Raw genomic sequence first — 20,889 nt, forward strand, 5'->3', positions numbered from 1 at the left:
CGTTTCCAAAACATTCCCCCTTCCGAAACGAGTTCACTTTCAGAACCATGTCGAACGATCATTTATCGCCCGTACGGACGTTAGCGAGCGAACGCAAAAGCTTTTGGGGCGCGACGATTGCACCGAACAATTGCACACACACAAGTAAAAACCTTTACCGACCTTTTTCTGCTATCGCTTACAGTCAAACGCAAACGCCTTCATGGTGGCTGTTTGAAATGAAACTGTTTGGCAAACAGTCAAATAAAGAAATAAAATTAGAAACGATTGCATCTGCGTTGCATTTTACGCAACTTTCAACCACTGCTGCATCATGGGGCTGCACCAGTGCAGCAGAAACCTTGGGGTGGAAAAATATTTGTTTAAAAACAAATCGAAAATCCCTTTTTTTCGCTTCGCGTAAACACTACATGTTGCGGATGTTTGCGTCCCGTTCTAAGTAAAATAATAATGTTCGATATTCTTTGAAGTATATCACAAAATTAGTGTGTATTTCAGTACGGTTCGCGGTGAAAGAGGCCGAAGGCGCATCCTTCGGCCTTATTTATGCTCTTTTCCCAGGGCGCCATCGTAACCGCTGCTATAATGATGGTGGGCACTGTTCCACCATCATCCTAACTCCGAAACCTTACAACAGCAATGCTGTTGTAAGGGCTACTCTAGTGTAAACAACGCGCGTTGTGATAACAGTCACAACATTCTCCCTACCAGTGTAACGCTCCTGGGCGTTACACTCTCCTAACGATGTTTACACTTGTCACCTGTCAAAGAACCCACGCGGTCTACTTATTTTGCTTTCGCGACATCCAGAACCGCAATTTTAGTTGCCGGTCTCTCTAATACTCCGTTTACCGTCTGCACTTTCGCTCGCCTAACTTGACCGTCACTGGCGCGAGTCACTTCGAGTACACGTCCCATCGGCCAGGTATTCCGGGGTAAATTTCCATCCACAATCAGCACCACGTCACCTTCCTTGATCGGCGGCACTGGGTGGAACCATTTCGACCTACGGGTGAGAGTTGGCAGGTAGTCCGCAATCCACCGTCTCCAGAATATCCTTGCGTTCAGATGTACGGCACCCAACGACGTTCGTATTGCTCTCGGTGAATCATCAAAACAGGAAGCAGGTTTACTTCCATCGGAGCTCCCCAGGAGCAAGTGGTTCGGTGTTATAGGGCTCTCCGAGTCCTCGTCGAGCGGTACATAGGTAAGTGGCCTAGAGTTGATTATCATTTCCACCTCCGCCAATGTTGACAATAGCAATTCATCCGTAGGTAGCCGTGGGAGGTCAAAGCTGCATAGGATCTTCTTCACCGACTGCACGAGACGTTCCCAGCTGCCACCGAAGTGAGGCGCCGCTGGTGGGTTGAAGCTCCACTTCATATTAGGGCCGCTGAACTTTGACTCCATTGCGTTTTCGTCCACATCCTTCAGGGCGTCGTGAAGCTCTCTCGCCGCACCGACGAAGTTAGTTCCACGGTCGCTGATGATCTCCCTAGGCGACCCTCTTCTTGCGATAAACCGCCGGATAGCTAGAATGCACGAAGCGGTTGTCAGTGAATGTGCTAATTCGAGGTGAATTGCTCTCGTCGTGAGGCAAGTGAACAGCACTCCCCAGCGCTTCTCGGAATGACGACCCACGACCACGAGTATAGGCCCGAAATAATCCAACCCGGTGTACGTGAATGCTCGTTGGTTCACCGCTATTCTCTGCAGGGGAATGTTGCCCATTAAGGGTGGATTTGGCGCAGCGTTCCTGATCTTACAACGCTGACAACCACGCCGGACTCGGTTGAACTCCACCCGCACCTTCGGAATGTAGTATCGCGTGCGGAGTTGGCCTACCACCGTACTATGGCTCTGATGACAATATCGCTCGTGGTGATCCTTGATGATCAAATCCGTAACGGGGTGCCTCCTAGGTAATATAATAGGCTTCCCAAGTGAAGCACTTAACGATACACAATTAGTTAGCCGCCCTCGCATTCGTAGTATACCTTTTTCATCCAGTTCGGGCGACAGCTTGTACAGTACACTATCTCTCTTTACTACTTCCTTCCAGGGATGTTTCTTCTTCACGTCACTGCTTAACCGTTTAATGTCAGCACCAAACCCGTCCGACTGCACCCAGATGTACAGTGACCTTTCAGCAGCCAACAGCTCCTCCTGAGTAAGTGGTCCTACAGACCCCTTTTCCTTTTTAGCGCGTCGAAGAAGGTTTCCGACGTATCGATGAACATAGCCCACCGTTCTTAACAGCCTTTTCCATCGTGAGAACCGGGTGAAATCGATTACCGGATTCACGATGGCATGATGCAGTAGATTCTTGCGTAGCTCTTCCGACGCCTCGCCTGGGTTATCCTTATTAATCGGCCACTTTTCTTCCGCTTCCCACAGGAACTCTGGACCACGGAACCATCTACTGGAGGAGGACAAATCGGGATCCCCTTGCCACTTCGTTCCGTCATCCGCCACGTTAACCTTGGTAGAGAGCCATCTCCATTCGTCAATATTAGTTAATTCGGTCAGTTCACTCACCCGAAAAGCAACGAACGCGCTGTAACGCCTGTGGTCCGACTTTATCCAGCTAACCACGTTCCGTGAGTCCGTCCAGAACACTTTCTTGTTGATTTTCAGCCGATGTGACTTCGCGATGTGGTCCGCGAAGCGTGCGCCTATCACGGCTGCTTGAAGCTCCAGTCGTGGTATGGACAAGAGTTTTAGCGGAGCTACCCGAGTTTTGGAACCAATCAGGGCACACTCTACTACGCCGTTCTCCTCAAATCGCAGGTAAGCAACCGCCGCCATTCCACTTTGGCTCGCGTCCGTAAAAACGTGGAGTTGTATGCAAGATGCATTTGACGGCGTAAGATTGCGATAGCACCTTCTGATCGTTATCTTCTCTAGTTCGGGCAGTAATCCGATCCATTTTATCCACTTCCTTGCAGCTTCGCCATCGACCAGTTTGTCCCAGTGTATACCGGATCTCCATAGGTCCTGCAAAAGTACCTTAAGGAACATGAGGAAATGACCAATAAGCCCTAGAGGATCATAGATCATCATAAGCGTGCTTAATACTTCGCGTCTTGTTGGCAGTTTACCACCTGATAACAGCTGCTCGCTGATACGTGGGTTTATACGAAAGGTAAATACATCCTTATCCGTATCCCACCACATGCCTAGAACTTTCTCGGTGTTTTGGTTCGAGCCCACATCGACACACGTGTTATTTGCGGCTTCTCCACGTAGCTTGCGTACGACCTCCTTCGCGTTGGATAGCCAGTTCCGGATCTCGAAACCGCCCTTCGAGTGTATAAGCCGTACATTCTCCGTCAACGTCACCGCCTCATCTACGGTTTCGACGCTAGCCAACATATCGTCCACGTAGTGCTCGTACTTAATGCACTCTACTGCTCGCGGAAAACGGTCAATGAATCTTTCCGCATTGAGATTCTTCACGAAGTGGGCACTAGCGGGTGAACATGCCGCACCGAAGGTCATAACAGAAACGGCGTATACACTGGGTTCGCCATTCTGTTTGCTGCCATCATCCCAAAATATCATCTGGCTTCGCTGGTCCGCGTGGTTCATGCGTACTTGAAAGAACATTTCCCGGATATCTCCCGTAACAGCAACACGATTCTCCCGAAACTTATAAAGGACTTGTACCAACCCCACTAGCTGGTCTGGACCGGCAAGTAGAAATGTATTTAGACTTACTCCGTTAATCTTCGCGGCAGCGTCAAACACCATTCGTAGCTTACCGGGCTTGTTCGGGTTGTAAACCGGGAAAATTGGCAAGTACCAGTCCCTCTCTCCTCTCTCTAAGATTTCTCCTTCCGACACACGGCGAATATACCCCTTACTTGCATACTCGCCCATCTTATCATTGATTGCCCTGGCTAATTCCGGATTCTTTTCGCACTTTCTTTTCAGGCACATGTGACGTTTAAGGGCCATCTCGCGGTTACAAGGAAGGCGCACATGATCGTGCTTCCACAACAAACACGTCTCGTAACGATCCTCTAAGAGCCGCGTTCCGGTATTCAGCATCGCAATTGCACGTTCTTCTTCTCTTGGCATGAGTCTTTGCGAAGCACCAACTCCGATGGATTCCAAAGAGAAGTATCCCTTTAGCGCCGTGTTCAATTTCTGATATTCTTCCTCATTGCAGGTACATAGATGAAAGTTTGAATAAGCCGTGGTACTTACCGCGGCAGGTGAGCAACAGGGACCGAACAATGTCCATCCGAGCCTCGTCTTGGCGGCAATCGGCTCGTTGAACTTCCCTTCGACGCATCTCAGTGGCTTGCCCAGATGGATATTGTCGACGCCGATCAGGATGCGCGGTACCACATCAGCATAGGACGCTATCGGGAGCCCCTTTAGATACGGGTACTGCGTGACCAGCTTCGAAACTGGTAACGTCTGCGCCGGAAGCGTTAAATCTTGAAGGGTGTGTGCTCTCCCTATGTCGAACGCCGCTGCCCCTTGGTGTACGCCTGAGATACGTAGTTGGACCTCCCTCGAATCAAACTCGTTTCGCTGCGTGTCATCCGTCCATTTCAAACACAGAGGGCTCAAAGTACCTACAATGCCCAGTTCTTCTATCAGCCCACGGTCAACAAACGTGGATGAGGATCCTTCGTCAATGAACGCAAATGTTCTGATATTTGCCTTCTTGCCGTACACTACAATTGGAACATAGCGGAAAAGTGAATTAGTGTCGTTACCGATGTGCGAATTTAGTGAATGAGTGTGTTGTGAGTTCCTGTAGTGAAGCAGCTTATGATGAGTTTCTCGGCAACCATCAGTACCACAAGGTGTCCTGACAAAACACGTGCCTCGATGCGTTCCCAGGCACGTGATGCACAATTTGCGTCCCATAACGTACGATCGCCGTTCGCGTGTTGTCATTTCCCCAAATCGCGCACAGTCAGCCAACGTACGACAATAATCGTGACAAAGTGCGCATGTAGTTTTCCGCGTTGTATTGTGTACGTTTACGTGCGCGGGTGTTTTCCTTCTCGGGGGTGGTCGTGGTGTTTCGTGTCGTGTCTGATTTCGGTCGAACGTTTTAGAGGCGGCACTCGCTGCCAGTGCAATCTCAGAAAACCACGCGTTGAACTCTCCTATGGTTTGTCGTTTGTTGTTCATTTTGTAGCGAGCCCATTCTAAAGCCCGCTCGCCGGGAAGCTTTGCTTCCAGCTCCTTAAGCAGCGTGACGTTGCAGTCATAATCGTGCAGCCCCGAAGCCTCAATCGTTGCGCACATCTTTCGCACCATCTTACCATAAGTGGCTAACGTCTCCAAGCGTTCGGTCCGAACGGGAGGCAAGTTTCTCACTTTGTTCACTAGACTATCCACTATCAAATCTGGTCTGCCATATTCTGTGCGCAGAATGTCTATCACTTTGGGTAGGCCGTCCGGTAGCAGCATCAGGTGGTCCACTGACTCTAGTGCCGGCCCACGCAAGGCCCGTTGAAGCCGCACCAGGTTTTCATCATCACTGAATCCGCACAACTCGGTAGAACGCACGTATGTTGCGTAGAACAGCGGCCACTGTCCAACGTCTCCTGAAAAGAACGGAAGTTCTTTGGGAACCACCTTGCGTGATGCTTCCTGTTCCGGCGTCAAGCGTGCCACACGTCTCTGTGGCTCGGGTTTCGACAGTATTGTCGAATTCACACCCGTATTTTCAGCCCTGTAGGGCTTGCTTTCGCGGTGGACCTTGATGGAGTCTTCCACCGCACGCCTCCATTCCGCGTATTCCCGCTCCTGTGCCGCCGCTTGGTCCTCCGCCCACGTACGGTCATATTCCGGTGGACACCGTGTCGTTGCCGGGGTCAAGGGTTGATGACCCTTCACGTCGGCCGCCATCGCATTGTTGTACCGCAGCGGTGCCGGGCCCATACGCGCCGTCCACGCTCCCGTGGCCGCGATCGGGTTTAAAGGTTGATGACCTGAACCACCATTGCGATAATCGTCGTCAGCAAGACGATGCTGCGGTGTCACCCCGATGCGGCTCGTATCCTGTAACCAAGCTCTCGTTTTCGCGACGTACGCGCTTACCTGACTGCTTCGGTCAGACATTTCTTCCTCCAACTCGATCTCTTCCCGTTCAATTTCTAGCTCCTTCTTTCGAAGCTCAAGGCGCCGTTTCCTTATCTCAAGGTCCCGAGGTAGGAAAGGTTGTGGCGCTTCCCCGTTCGTCGAATGCTCCTCCACGACGCTTACGCGTCTTTCCTGAAGGGCCGCTGACGTCATTGCCTGCTGCTCCTGCAGCTCGACAACCTCCTCACAGCTGGTATCCATCGTTGCTCTTTCCATCGGCAACTAACAACTTTCTTCACTAATTCGTTAAGGAATTTACACGATTTACACTACTCCCAAGTGGCGAGATTTAAATGCGCGCGCGTATCGTTCGGTCGGTTAAACGCACTACTTTTACAAGACTTACGTACGCGAAGTGTTCGAACGAAGTGAAGTGAAACTAATTTTGTGAAATGTTGCGGATGTTTGCGTCCCGTTCTAAGTAAAATAATAATGTTCGATATTCTTTGAAGTATATCACAAAATTAGTGTGTATTTCAGTACGGTTCGCGGTGAAAGAGGCCGAAGGCGCATCCTTCGGCCTTATTTATGCTCTTTTCCCAGGGCGCCATCGTAACCGCTGCTATAATGATGGTGGGCACTGTTCCACCATCATCCTAACTCCGAAACCTTACAACAGCAATGCTGTTGTAAGGGCTACTCTAGTGTAAACAACGCGCGTTGTGATAACAGTCACAACACTACACTTTACTCCTCGAAACGTCACTAAACAGTGCCTACACCGTGTAACTTTGTGCATTTCATCTGTCATAGTTTTTGTTTTTTAGTTCGTTTAATCCTTTTTGTTGCGTTTTTGCCATCACAAATCAACGACTTTGTCACGCTTGAGTGTGGCATATGCATTTTCTCTGGCCACCGCTTAAGGGATTATCTCGGACTAACTGACGGGAAGTGGACGCGCAATGGCGCTCCTGTAATGCGATTGCGAATTGAAGCAATTGGCTTGCAGTTGAGGGTATGTACCATTCAGTAGGTGCACTTGTCGGCGACCGTAGATTTGCACGGTTTAAATAACAGGAAGCCAACAAAGTGTGTACAGTAATCAACAAATAAAAGCGACGCGTATTCCTTCATTGTTTCTCCAATTATTGAATAGATTAAAGAAGGCCGTTAGTTGAGGCGGCTGGGTTGAGGCCGAGGTCTGTGTAGGATAGAGGTCGAGTAATATAGAGCAATTTGACAAGTAGCCAAAAGTTCGTTACACGTGATTTGACGTTTGGACGCCCTTTTCCATTCAAATGTTTTGTGTGTAGTTGTGTTGATTAATCGGGATATAGTAAACAAGTAGGCTAGACGTAAGGAATCTTATGGCACAGATACACGCTGAGAGCTCGAGCGAGGCGAGAGATCGCTCAGCCCCGGATTTTGACAGTTACACGCTTCAAACGCCAAACGAAACGCTTAAGCAAAATGGCGGTCGGCTGTTTGTTTATATTTTGAAAATTAGAGGTTCCGGCCATCATCTTCTTAGCCACTTTGCATTGCAATGCTCCTGCTAAGGATTTGTAACACACACGCAAATATATGTTGTGTTGAAGCTCCCAGCCCCAATTGTCTCATCTTGCATATGTATTGTGCCGGATACCGGTGCTCCCGATCGGTACCTGCCCGATAAGTTCTTGTTTTTTAATCGTGAGGGAAGAAATGAACACACAGCACCCGAATAAGGGTGATGCAGCGCTGAAATTTTTCAGTAAAAAAATATTTGTTTACAACATCCTTTGAGAAACAAACAAGCAGTCAGCTGATGATGGCAGTTCAAGCGTTGAAAATTGAGTTGTCAAATCTCTCACCTCGCTCGAGCTCTCAGCGTGTATCTGTGCCATTACACGGGCGACGAAATGTCAAATGAAATCCAAAATGGCGAACCTCTATCTTGGCTATTACTCGACCTCTATCCTACACAGACCTTGGTTGAGGCGCAGGTTGAGACGCAACTTCAAGCTAATAAAATCAAAGAAGGCCAAATATGGCAGGTCTTATGCGTTTACTCTTGAGGTTGTAAACAAAGGTCTTGTAAATGAGTTTGTAATCTCACTAAATTGCATTTTCTACTCAACTTTTTCCAGATATTATCTTGAACATCTCTTATATCTTGATCAATATCCTGAAACCCTCAACTATCAACTTAAGATAAGCTTTAAGCATTTAATTTATGAACTTAAGCTTCCCCGTCGTGGTAAAACAGTTTTAAAAGCACAAACAAAAACCGTAATTTTGTTACACATTATCAACGGTGACCAGTTGCGTGCAGACTGTGCAACGACTGTGCACATTAAATGGAACTAATTACACTACCAAACCACAAAGTTAATAGACATCCTTTATCCCGGTGCTCTTCCCGAGCGCTTCCCCATTTAGTGACTGTTGGTTTCCAGTCTGAGGTGTTGGACACACTAAATCTTTCTCGATGGAGTGAAACTCCGCAGACGAGACAGCGCAACGGTACAGACGTGCAGCAAATTTGCTCATTCCAAACAGCGTCGTTGATGACGCCAGCTTGGTCACAATAAATCACTGCAAAACCTCGAATGCAATTTTCCGTATCAAATCCCATGCTAGCCGTGCGGCGGTACTGCCACTGCCAAGCATGCTTGCATGCCGAAGCTCCCGTTCTTAAGGGTGGTGTTGTGACACGCTGCACTCTGCTGCTGGCTGGCTGGTAGTTTTTCTTCTACCGTCCCTTCCTGGCACAGCCCTCCACTGGCCCGGCCATCGTCATCATGCCTTCGATAAATCCTCTATCTCATTTGCATTCGAAAGGAATAAACCGAAGCCACGACTTAATCGACAAACTCATAAAACTCAGTGTGGAGCAATTAAAACCATCGATAAATATTAGAGCGCGTACGGTTTAGTTTACAGCAGCCTCGAATAGTTTTCCCAGCCGGAACCAGCACCAGCACCTTATCCAGCCACCAAAGGCCAAAAGCGAAGCGGTTTCCTGTTGAGAAAAGGTCGAAAGTTTCAGTCGGCCGGAAGTTACATTGCGAGTGTAAATCGCTTTTTGTCCGGCACGGTTCTTAGTGCGCTGTGTACACCCGTCCGAAAATAGCACTACATTGCTGTTTGCTGTGTTCTGATAAAGCAAAATGCCGATCCTTGCCGGGAAAGTTCCAAGGACTTCCGTACCGCCAGTAACAGAACGGTACGTTGCGCAAAACGGGGAAACTTCCGCCAGGGGCCTGAAATAAACTTCATTGCAAACATTGGCAAAGTGTTGGAGGAAAAATGTTACGTTTGGCTTATCTTCAAACGTTGGTTGTACCGGCGAGGCAATTGGAGTTTTCGGGGGAGCCTTCCCAGCTGATGAGCAACCGTTCATCCGTGCTGTGAAAGACACAGTCATTGTATGCCTTGGCAAGGGATAAAACGTTTAAATTATTCTTATGGAAACCCACGTCAATAATTAATTGTGTGCTAAAGAGTTTGATATTATTTGCTAAATATTATACAACAAAGACCAGGTTTATTGTTAAAAAGGTTAAAATTAAAGCTAGAGCTTTCTTTAACACGATATCGCATAGCATTTATTAGGGCGTGTTAGAAATGAACCCCATCACATTAGGCACGCAGAGAAGAATTTTTCACATGATCATTATTCAACAGCGCAATGCTACTCCCTACTCTCCACTGTCTGGAACTTCTTCGCCTCGTAAGACGTTATCCTCGGATGTGGCGGAAAGGGCGTAGAAAAAATTAATTGATGAATTATCATAAATTCCGTTAATGGCCAAATTCCACCCGCACACATATCAATTCCGATCGCATGGCGTAACATCTGGCTTAATACAAGCGGGATTAAAATGACATCCATTTTCTCCTTCTGACAGGATGATTCCATTCTGTGAGCTATTTTCCTCACGTCCACGTTCAAGATCCACAGCTGAACGAACATCCAGCTGCCCTGCACATGGAATTAACGCCAAATATCTTCGCCGGCTTCTTATCGATCGATCGAAACAAGCACATTCTTCGGTGGCTTGACAAAAACGGTCTACCTACCTGTGGCGGTTTCATCCCGCCACTTGGGTAGGGTGGCCACCCTCATCAAACCCGTCCCGTGTTTTCAATCATTTCCGTCAGCGAAGATTTAAAAGCGGGCATGATGGATGAACGGGTCGCCAGGGAGGGAGCCAGCCCCCCGGGATGCCCGGGAGGAAATAAAATCAAGTGAAAATATTTGATTTATTACGCTCGGTGTTAGTAATAACCCCAGCACCCAACCATAAGCCCCGACGGGTTAGCCCGCCGAATGGCCCGCCGAAAGCGAACGCAAATAAATGCCGATCGAGTTTTACAAACAAAAGCACTACGGCTAGCTGCCCGGTCGGGTGCGTCGGAAATGCGTCCAATGATTGTGCTCGGCTAAACCGTTCGTAGAAATTCGCATTGTTGTCCCCACCCGATTCTTGAAACGAATTCTTTTGCAACCATCCGTCTTCGAGGGTCTTGTAGGTGTGTTTTTGTTTTGCTGAAAAAAAAATGTTTCAGCAAAGGTTTACCAGCACAAATCCAGGGAAAGAAACTCGATACTGTCCACCTAAGCGTGGGTCATTCTTTTCAAACGAAAAAACAAACAAACGCACTCACACACCTTCACACGCGAGTATCCTTCAGCAGAAAAAGCATGGCCAACCTTTCTGTTTTCATCTTTATATTTCTGTTAGTTCAACGTTTGCTTGGTTTTTGTCACATAAAGGTATCGTCTTTGGTATTATTTTCAGTATGACAGTTGTTGTTTTTTTTTTCATTCCAAACTACTCGAAAGTTGACACCAAAAAATGAAGGAAAATAACCTTTTCTGCTTCCTTTTTTTGTTGTTGTTGTTGTTTGTTTCTTCATTCACTATCAATTCCATTGCCCCTTCGGGGTGGTTGGACGGGGGGGCAGGGCATAAATCTTTTCGAAATGAAATAGCACAAAATAATGGCACGTAAAGAGAAAGAAGATCCATTCACCTACGGTCGCCCACCTTGGGATTCATTCCATTTTTTGGCCCACTGGAACGGTAGGCAGGTGGTCTCGACTACCTCGAATCGATTCGGATGGACCAAATTACGGCAAAAAGGGTTACGAAAAAAAAAATTACGGAGAATACTATGAAACGGAATTTTTAAAGCTCCAACACCTTGATATTCGTGCTATCCTTCGTTTTTTTTTTGTTGGTTCAGGCCATACGATTCTGGCAGCAGTCCTTGGTCCTTGGTGTCTTGGTTCCACTTTTTTCCATTTTGGAAAAAAATATTTCGTACTGTCCGCGTGGAATATCACCATAACATGAAAGCAAAATACTCAAAAAGGCATTAGCAAGTTACTTCTAAAAATATATAACACCTTAAGATATACACAGGTCAACCATTTTTTTCCACCTTCATTACAACGAATTCACGTGTAACTAAATGTCAAAAGAAAAAAAGGCTTAATTCCACGAAAATACCCATTCCATTTTATTTATAACACTATCCCATCCCCAGTCCGTACCATATCCGGGCAAATATTGTACATTGGCAAGAAATTTTCAACCGGCCTGTTTGCATATATCTTTCGCAGAACCATCGACGGAAATAATAGGCGCCCCGGATCTGTACATTGAGAGTGGATCGACGATAAATTTAACCTGTGTCGTCAAGGATTCTCCCGAGCCGCCAGCCTACATTTTCTGGAACCATAACGATGCGGTAAGTACACAGAAGCAAGCGACAAACTGCTAAACAGAACCTTCTGCCGGTACAGCAATGTATCGCAAACATTGACACAGGGTGTATCCTGAGTTCACGGGTAAAAAATGATGCAAAGCATAGCTTGTGATGTGACAAAAAAACATGCCAAGATGTCGTGTTGAGTTCCTTAAGAATTAACTTTATCAAGCTGTCTTTTGGGTAGTCCCGGTTTAAAATAAAGCGACAATCGGACTCCTTATTTCTACAGTACTCACTTTACAGATTAACCAGTCTTCGCATTTATAAACATCCCATTGTCTACAAGAGTACAACCTTCTTATTGCACATTCTTAATTATTCTTCTGTGCCTTTCTAATTGTTTAAGTCATTCAACTGCTCAATGAAACCATCTGAAACCACTTCGGTTGGATTTGTTAGCCGTTAGACTGTGTAGGAGAGCGTCAATTGATTTTTCCTGTCGCACATAATGGAGTAATTGATTGCTCTCGTACTAGCTGCTGCCAACATCGACCCATTTGCTCCACCCTTGTGTCCGTTACCCTCTATCTCTCTCACTCTCTCTATCCCTCTAAATGGAAGTGAACGTTCATGTGGGCACAGGGAGTGATTTTACATTCCAAGCTTTTTGCACGCTTTTTTCCCCGCTAACCACTTAAATCTTTCGGTATCCTTGAGGGCTCATGGGCTGGATAAAATCCTCCCCATTTCCGTAATAAGCATTATGGAATTACCTTGAGCGGTGTAAGGCATACAAAATTTCCATTTTTCGCTTCGTTTTCATTCTCCCGTCGCTTTCATTCGCCTATCGCACACGGGGGCTCTCTGTTTCCCCGCAGTAGCCTCCAAATGGGTACGTAATCTTACCCCAAGCATCGGCCATTCGGTTGAACTGTTTTAGCAGCATCACGTCCGCGGACGATGAGGAACCCAAAACCAAACAGAAAGAAAGAAAAAAAAACAAACAGCTACAACTACCCGCCGGGTTGCACTTTCGCTGGTAAAACCGTGCGACGAACCGGGCCGGATCTGGTTTCACCTTGGTTTGCTAATTTATATTCCACCCGGGAACTTCAGTCTCCCGTAAAATCCATTACCATATTCATGGATGCAACGGTGCGCTAAGCTGCAGTGCGCACGGTCACGAATGCATCTGCACGATGCTTTCCCGGCTCGCCAGTTTCGGCCCTGCTGGCTTCGCGATGCACCGACCGTGAGGGGGACGGGTCCCGTCCCGCGACGCGCTCCATACCCCGTAACAAACGGGAAAGGCGCCACAACTGCAACACAAAATGACAGTGCAAATGGGTTCTACGGGGTGCCATTTACCGAACGAAAGGAGTTCCCCCAAAAGTTCGAAACTGCCCGTTAGCATGGACAGGTAGATTAAGCATGACATTGGCGCATCATTGCGCCTCGCTACGTTCACAAACGCCGGCAACGCCGGTTATCCTTTCCGATTTGGTGCGCTCGCAGCTATAACGTTCGCGGTACCCATTTGCCGTATCTGCCAAATCGAACGAATCGTGTGATATGTGTATCGAACACACACTCACGACGTTCTGGCTGAGCAGGCGGGTGGGCTTTACCCACCATTCGGCAAGATGAGCTAAAACTAAATGAATTAATAGGATAGTGAAGGGCTGGAGCGTGGCTGGGAAATCGGTCCACCGTCTGCCGTCTGGTACGTCAGGTGGAAAATTGAAATGAACGCTTTTGCAGTCGACTCGTTGACAGGATTTTGGCACCGGAAATGCAACTGACAACTTCACTCACGCTGCGACGGGAGAGATAATCTCTCTTTCGCTCTCTCTCTCTCTCATACACACACACACACTCACATTCACAGCCACAACTGCATACAAACGAGGTGCAAACTACGTTTCGAAATTACTCTACAATACAATAAACATTTTGTTCTGTTTTATTCTCCATTAGTACCCGCTCTCGCTATTTACTTTCTATGATCAATGTGTCATTTTTAACAACACAAAAAAATATGTTAAGAGTAATAAAAAATAAACATTCGAAAAGCCCCTAAATTATTTTAAATGCTGCATAACAAATCTATTCATCATCACATTAAATGAATTTTCTTGAAACTTTCCTTGCTTACAAGCAAATTGCTCTTCAATGCTTTTTAATAATAATCAATCAGTTTGTCTGGGTGAACGGTGAAATAGGATTAAATATAAAAAAAAATTAACTTACCTGTTCAAGTTCCCAAATCTATTTCGTTATTTCTTCAATTCGCAGCCATTTTATCTGATATTAGATTCCAAAACCCTTCAATGTTTCCAACTTATGTCAAAATTAAGTTTTTTTTATTATTAATATTTTACTAATTTTCTATCATAAATCTGTATTAACTGTTACATAATTTTTTTTTATTATCATCTTTAAATGTAATATGTAGCTTTATATGTTATGAAAGAGACATTAAAAAAATTATGCAATTACACTGAAGGGAATTTTTGGAAAATAAACAGTTCAAGTTTATCTTGGTTTAACTGTGAGAGTTTTAATTTCTTAGAATCATACCATGAGCGTTACACAAACATAATGTTTTGAATAGCTGAGAATCGTAGAAATAAAGACTTAAGCAATCAACAATGGCTTGGACACCCATGTATCCAGATTCCGGGTATTGGGTGGAAAGGGTTTTCAATGATTGAAAGCAAGGATACCCTTACATCATTGTGAAAAATTGCTAGTTCTTCACAAAATAGTTATTTTAAAAAAGCGAAACAATATTTAATACTGAACTATTGAACACAATAGTCGGAAACAAATATTTGATCGAGACTTATCGCTATTTACTAACTACCGTGATTCAAACAGTGGTTTGCTTGCCCGGATTGAAACCAGTACTTTATCAATCTTTTTCCTCAAATTCCAACGCATGCGGCTACGTACGGGATACATTTTCAACTGCTCACTTCGTTACGTAAACTCGTTTTGGCACTCATACATGCTACAACGGATACGTGCGTCAAAGTGAATGCTTTTTTTCCCTCCCCCTCCCCCTCGTTGCTATTATTATTAAATCTGATATTGATGTTGCTGATAAACACCGGAAACCGGAAGCCGGATGCCGGATGCTAGCCTTTCCGTCGATTTCCACGGCACCATTTGCGAACCTGTTGAAGAGTCTGCGGAGTGCGTTCCTGTGTGAGAATGTATGAGAAGAAGAAGTACAAAAAAGGGCACACCCACACACACACACACACACACACACACACACACACACACACAAACCCTGCACATACCAACAAACTCACATGTGAGAAAAATAAAGTAAAACAAATAACTCTCCCATCGGGAATGGGATCCACCCGTTACCGGGAACCGTGCAGGAAAACCCATCAAGCTGGGGGAAAACTTCCTGGGCCAAGGAAAACAAGAAACGCACCAATGTACTGCAAAGGGATAAATGGATTGCCAAGCGTATGTGTGTGTATGTGTGGCACCAAGAGGAAGGATCTCTCAGCATCGTCGGGATCTGGGAAAGTGGAGATGTGTAAAAAAAGGCAAAAGTTTTTCTCCGTGAATTGGACTGGTTTCATCTCTTGCTCTTTCTCCGCTCGCTTCATGTGAAATTCACACTGTCGTAACCATGCCCCGGGATGGTTAGGCGCTGATAAAGTATAAACAGCTGCGCAACTCGCAAATATTTACTCATCAATAATTCATGAAACAAAATTACGTCGCCGATCGTTGACCAGCGGGAATGCTGGTACCGGTTGTGCCGGCACTATTTATTTGCTGGTTGGCGAATGATTCGCCACGGAACGGATGTTCTGAGCCAGTTCGAAAAAAAAAATAATACAATGAAGCCAGACAAATTTAACGATAAACACCTCCGTACAGGCACAACGCCTCGGCGGTACACCCGGTGCTGCTTATCCACACTTTTAGCAACGAAAATGAAGCAATTTGGAGCAGTGCGTTTGTTCGCTGCGAGTCGGAGATGAATGACTCCTGACGAACTATCGCACTGATAGCCCACTCACTGGTAATGATGATTGTGATAACCACTAGCCCGGGTATTGCTTGTGTACCGTCGGCACTAGCAACCGGGCAAAGACAAACCATATTTTGTTGACCTACGCGGTAGCAAATAACTACACGATCGCCACACCCAACGTGCCCCGCACGACAAAGAAATTGTTGCCACGGTCAACAGCCACCGTCCGGTTGCCACCGTCATCATTAGCGGTTTGGAGTTTCTCACTGTGCATGACAGCCCAATCAACAAGTTGCCCGAAACCTACGACCACACATTTCGGATTCGGTCGACCTCGGTGCCATTTTGTTGACACTCCCGCTGTTCCGCTGTCTAACTTCTGGGAAAAAGAAACAAAAATGCAATTACATTCCATGCCCGGTGAAGCTGTTTGTTATGAAACCGGTCATAATAACGTTTTAGGTAGATAAGAAAAGACTTTGATTAGAGTGTAATAATATACGTTTCGCTAACATATCGATTTAAAGTAAGCTTTTCGATGGAAAGCATTCATTATTCTTTATTAAAATAACTTTTAAAGATATTGTGATGGATTCTCGAGATAGTAATAATTTTGATTCCATACCGATGTTGAATATATTCAACGGTCAATACGAATGTGACAGCTGGCTTCGATCGTTTGACGGTAGAGGGCGCTACATTGAGCGGCGAAGCCAGTTAAGTGGATCAACAGCCGCGAGAAAGCGGACTCAAAAAAGCAAAACCGGCAAAAGAGGACATGATTTTTTATCAGTTCTAATTAGACATATCTGACGCAATCGATTAGGTAGATAAAGATTGCTAAAAGAAGTCCGATTTGTGTGTTTTAATTATGTTTGTACAGTTAGTGTCTTATGTAATACAAACAACGCTATTGCACCAACCAATGTGGATGTGGTAAGGTTAATGATATAACTTAAATATCAAAATATTAGCAAAACCGGTCTCCATTCTGAAGAATATCGGCCATGTTTCCCACATTTGTAAGAATGACAATGATCGACGTCATATACCAGAGGATGGCAGGTGGAAAACTCTCTGGGTCCGATGCTACTAGCAAGTGTCTGCCGCAAGGTTTTGGTTTGGGCCAGGAATTGTAATCGATTGGCATGGTTTAATACTACCTCGTTAAGAAATCCCTTTCTGCAATTCCTCTTTGAGATTGTTTACTGGTTCGTCAGTCCAGCTTCGGTGAGATCAGCCTAGATGAGATTTGGTACCCGTCCTATCGTGTTCAGAAAGCTCCAATAGCTTCTTGCTTCATAATGTGGGGTACTTTTTAAATTTTAAAACATTCACGATAATATCTGGAACAAAATTTAATTACACCCCCCGTCCAGAAAAGTAATACAAATGATTGATTGCATTTGCATAAAAAACCAAGCGAAGAAACATTTAATTACACAATTCGTGGATTGTTTTTTTTTTCTTCTACTTCTCTTTGCAGATTATTAGCTACGATTCACCGCGCGGTGGCGTCTCGGTCATAACCGAAAAAGGTGACACGACCACCTCGTTCCTGCTCATCCAGAACGCTCGGCCATCGGATTCCGGACAGTACACGTGCAATCCGTCCAACGCCAAAAGCAAAAGTGTCACCGTGCACGTCCTAAACGGTAGGTCTGCCAATTTATGCCCCGACCCATAAATCCCCGTACGATCCCCACCCAGCGAGACAAGAACCCATGCGGTTGAGACCCGAGGGCCCGAGGGTCCGGCCGCACTGACAAGCTCATTTTATTTCATTGGTCTCTTACGCCATTCCATACCTTCGCATATTCCCCTCCGCACCGTGGGTGCCCACCACGGCCCCCTAACCTTTAACCTCCGCTGGCACGGGAAATTCCAACTGTCCGTCGTGGCAGAAACGGCGTGTCCGCACGGTGCACCATGGCGTCTCAAAGGTCTCGTTTATATTGCTGTATATTTTGAATCTTGATTGATCGTTCCAATAATGGACTTTTATTAGATTGCGAATTGCGAGCAGGCTAACTGCAGGGCTGGCAGGGCAGAACGCGCAGAGAGCGCTGTGTTACAATACCGGCTGATGAATGTTTCCCCAGACGGGGAATCATGGCATCCCCGTTGCCATTGCGCGCGTTCAAGACTTCCTTATTTGGACGCCCGGTACGAGTGCCGGTCGAGTTGCATGCAAGCTTCGAGACGTTTTGTTTGGAAAACTCTTCACTGTCGATCGGTTTTCTCGCCCAACTTTCAAATGCGATATTTCATTCCGCTGCAAGACAACTCGAAGAAGGCTGCAGAAGAAGCCGTACGGAAAAGGATTGCTATCGACCCATTGTGCCGTCCCTTGCTGGAGAATGTCAATAAATCTCTATCCTTTCGCAGCCCATCCACCGGTACCGGACCTTTGCGCAAAAGCTGGCGAACGACACACAATGTGGGCTAGTGTTTCAACGCTACTTTCAATCCCGTCGGTGCGTTCTCCTATTCCCCTACGGGGAAATGGGAACCCCGGAACTGTTGGCGGTACTGGTCGTAAGCTGTTAAATCGACTAAAATGTTTCCACTCAGACCCACGCGCCGGGTGGAGTGGAAGATGAATTTAACAACGATTCCATTGGTGCTAAGACGGCATGAGAAACTAGCTACAATAATATCAATGTCAATCTCAGCACGATCTTCGCCAAGACCGTACGGTGCCCGGCCTTTCATTGGGCATGTGCTAAACCGTGGGCTACACCGCACTAACCTAAGGTCAATATTAAATTTGTTAATATCTTATTTCGTCTCGTTCCCGCTCAACACACACACACACGCGAGCCGGAAACTTTCCCATGCAACAGACAGTTGGTTGATTTATGCTAACCGGTCGGTTTTGCATCGACCTCCGGAAACAACCACCTTGCACGCGTCTCGCTACCCATCGGTGCGGTGCGCCATTCGGGCATGATTTGCAAAAAGTTTACCGATCAAATGAACCAGCCCGTGGTAAGGGAAACGATTATGGAAAGTTAATTTCTGATTCGTTCCAACTTTGCCAATAATCTGCTTTGTTTAACGATGGGATGGAATATTGGCATGCGAACAGGCCAGGCGGAGGTCCGGTTGAAGTTGCTAAGCATCTTTACGGTATTACAATTTCGAGACACTTTGCCGAAATTAGTTTTGGTTCCATTTGATGGCGTGCCATGCGATCATGCTGCTCGGGAGGGGTGGTGGAATGAGAGGAAAGAACAAAAAAAAATCACCCCAATCGCGCGATACAAATTGAATTGCAAAACATCCTAAGTACATATCTAATAGTTTCTTAATTGCCTTGCCAGTCTCGTTTTCCTTATTGTTTGCCTTTCGTAATTGATTCACTCATTTACATTTCATTCCTATCATTGAGTGCCTTACGCTATTGGACCTTTTGCTGTAAACTTTTTTTTTAATTAATACTTTTTAATAATGTGAAGAATCCCAACACATCTGCCATTGTGGACTGGAATATTGATTTTAATATATTTTCACAACAAATTACATTATATTTTCACAAGCAACAGTAGAGAGAGTTTAAATACCGTAAAGAGTCAAACCTACCAACAAGAACAAAAGACGTTCGAAAAGATATCCCCAATAGCATTATTTTAAAATTCTTTAAGAAAAAATTTCTTGAAATTTTGTTTTAATTTTTAAAAATTAAAATATCAGTTACACTTAAAGTTCGAAAGTAATTATTAACTAAAGATCTCAGAATATAGGAGTTCTCCCTACAAATATCCCCATGAAATAATAGCTATTTAAATGGTAGTATTGTAGTGCATTGTTTTATACGAAGATTAACCAGATTTTTCTGAAAGTTTGATTAAAAGCAGTGTGACGTATTTATTTGTTTAAATAAGTTGACTGTAACTCTCCTTTTATATATCAATATCCTTAACGGAAACATCTTTTATTACGACTTTTCCTTTAAACTCTATTATTTTACGTCTTGATTGATTAAGATTTTTCTGTTCACAATTTTTTTGGGTCGTTTTTGTTTTATTCCCCTTTTGTTGATTGTCATAAAATAATCCTCCTTATACGACCATTCCGACGGAACATCACGTACAGAATGACGCACACATATCGTATCGTATTTACTTTACTTCATTTACATGCTCACGTGCACCTGCACCGTGTATCGTACGATAAACATGTTAAAACTATATTCTGTCCAACTGGTTAAGAACAGTTTGAGGGAAAAATTTGACAGGTGTTTCCCATTCCGTTTCCAGGGGAGTACCCAGCAGCAATGCAGCGCGCGGGACAACCGCATCATCGCACGCCGCTCAACCATCCGCTTTTGGTGCTGGCATCGGCGCTTGTCTCGTACTGGCTCTGCTCCATCGGTATGCTGCGGCTGCCGAGCCCATCCGGTGGGCGCGCTGCTGGTCAGCAGCCGCATCAGCCAAGAATGTCTTTCGTTTCGTCGTAGTCTGCTTGCACCGTAGCGTACTAATATGCGTCGCCAGTGTCGCACGCACCCGGCTGTGCTGCGGGACGCGGTCCACCTTAATGGCGCGCCTGAGGCTTCACCCCGCGCAGCATATGCGTCACCCACTTCGCATCGCACCGCACCGAACGTGCCCTCCCACACCGTTGGTGTCGTGGTCGCTCGACGACGACGACGACGACCGCTTTTCCGCTTCATCTCACAGCCGTGCACGGCAGGGAATGGCGACCGCACCTTCACTGCACTGGCAGCATCACAATCACCGATGGCGGACCGATCCTGCGGCACCCGTACTGGACTGGCGAGCGTGTGCGAGCTTCGGTCAAAACTCAACCACGTCGTCCCGACGGCGATTAAGGCTAACGGAAGGACAACTCTGTGCCGTTCGATGAGGGCGGTTTTCTTTTCTGTACACTTAAAAGAAACACACCCACACACCAAAACACTGACAGCACTCTTTGTTATCTTTCCTTAAAGGCTCATATGTCCTTCCAGCCAGCAGCCAGTCAGACCCCTTTTTCTCGTGCTGACCGAAGTTGTGACGATTAATTCCTCCACGATCATGTAGATTCTAAACGGTGGCTAATGTTATAGGCACTCACAAACACAAACACACACACAGAACAGACACATACACACAAAACGAT

The 20,889-nt window shown here is 45.9% G+C and overlaps 1 protein-coding gene across 4 annotated transcripts in view; it reads left to right on the plus strand.

Annotated features, from left to right (window-relative positions):
- LOC128305022 (uncharacterized) overlaps positions 1 to 20,674 on the plus strand; it is a 219,189-nt gene extending 198,515 nt beyond the window's left edge. For 2 of the 4 annotated variants that reach the window (XM_053042309.1, XM_053042302.1), the window contains exons 5-7: positions 11,668 to 11,795; positions 17,249 to 17,417; positions 20,003 to 20,674. In XM_053042309.1, coding sequence (XP_052898269.1) covers positions 11,668 to 11,795; positions 17,249 to 17,417; positions 20,003 to 20,634 — 929 coding nt within the window. In that variant the 3' untranslated portion in view covers positions 20,635 to 20,674. The remainder of the gene's footprint in view (positions 1 to 11,667; positions 11,796 to 17,248; positions 17,418 to 20,002) is intronic. The other 2 variants (XM_053042317.1, XM_053042325.1) reach the window with 1 other exon arrangement.
- The last annotated feature ends 215 nt before the right edge of the window (positions 20,675 to 20,889 follow it).

The sequence above is a fragment of the Anopheles moucheti genome, chromosome 2, assembly GCF_943734755.1.
Source record: "Anopheles moucheti chromosome 2, idAnoMoucSN_F20_07, whole genome shotgun sequence".
Classification (NCBI taxonomy): Eukaryota; Metazoa; Arthropoda; class Insecta; order Diptera; family Culicidae; genus Anopheles; species Anopheles moucheti.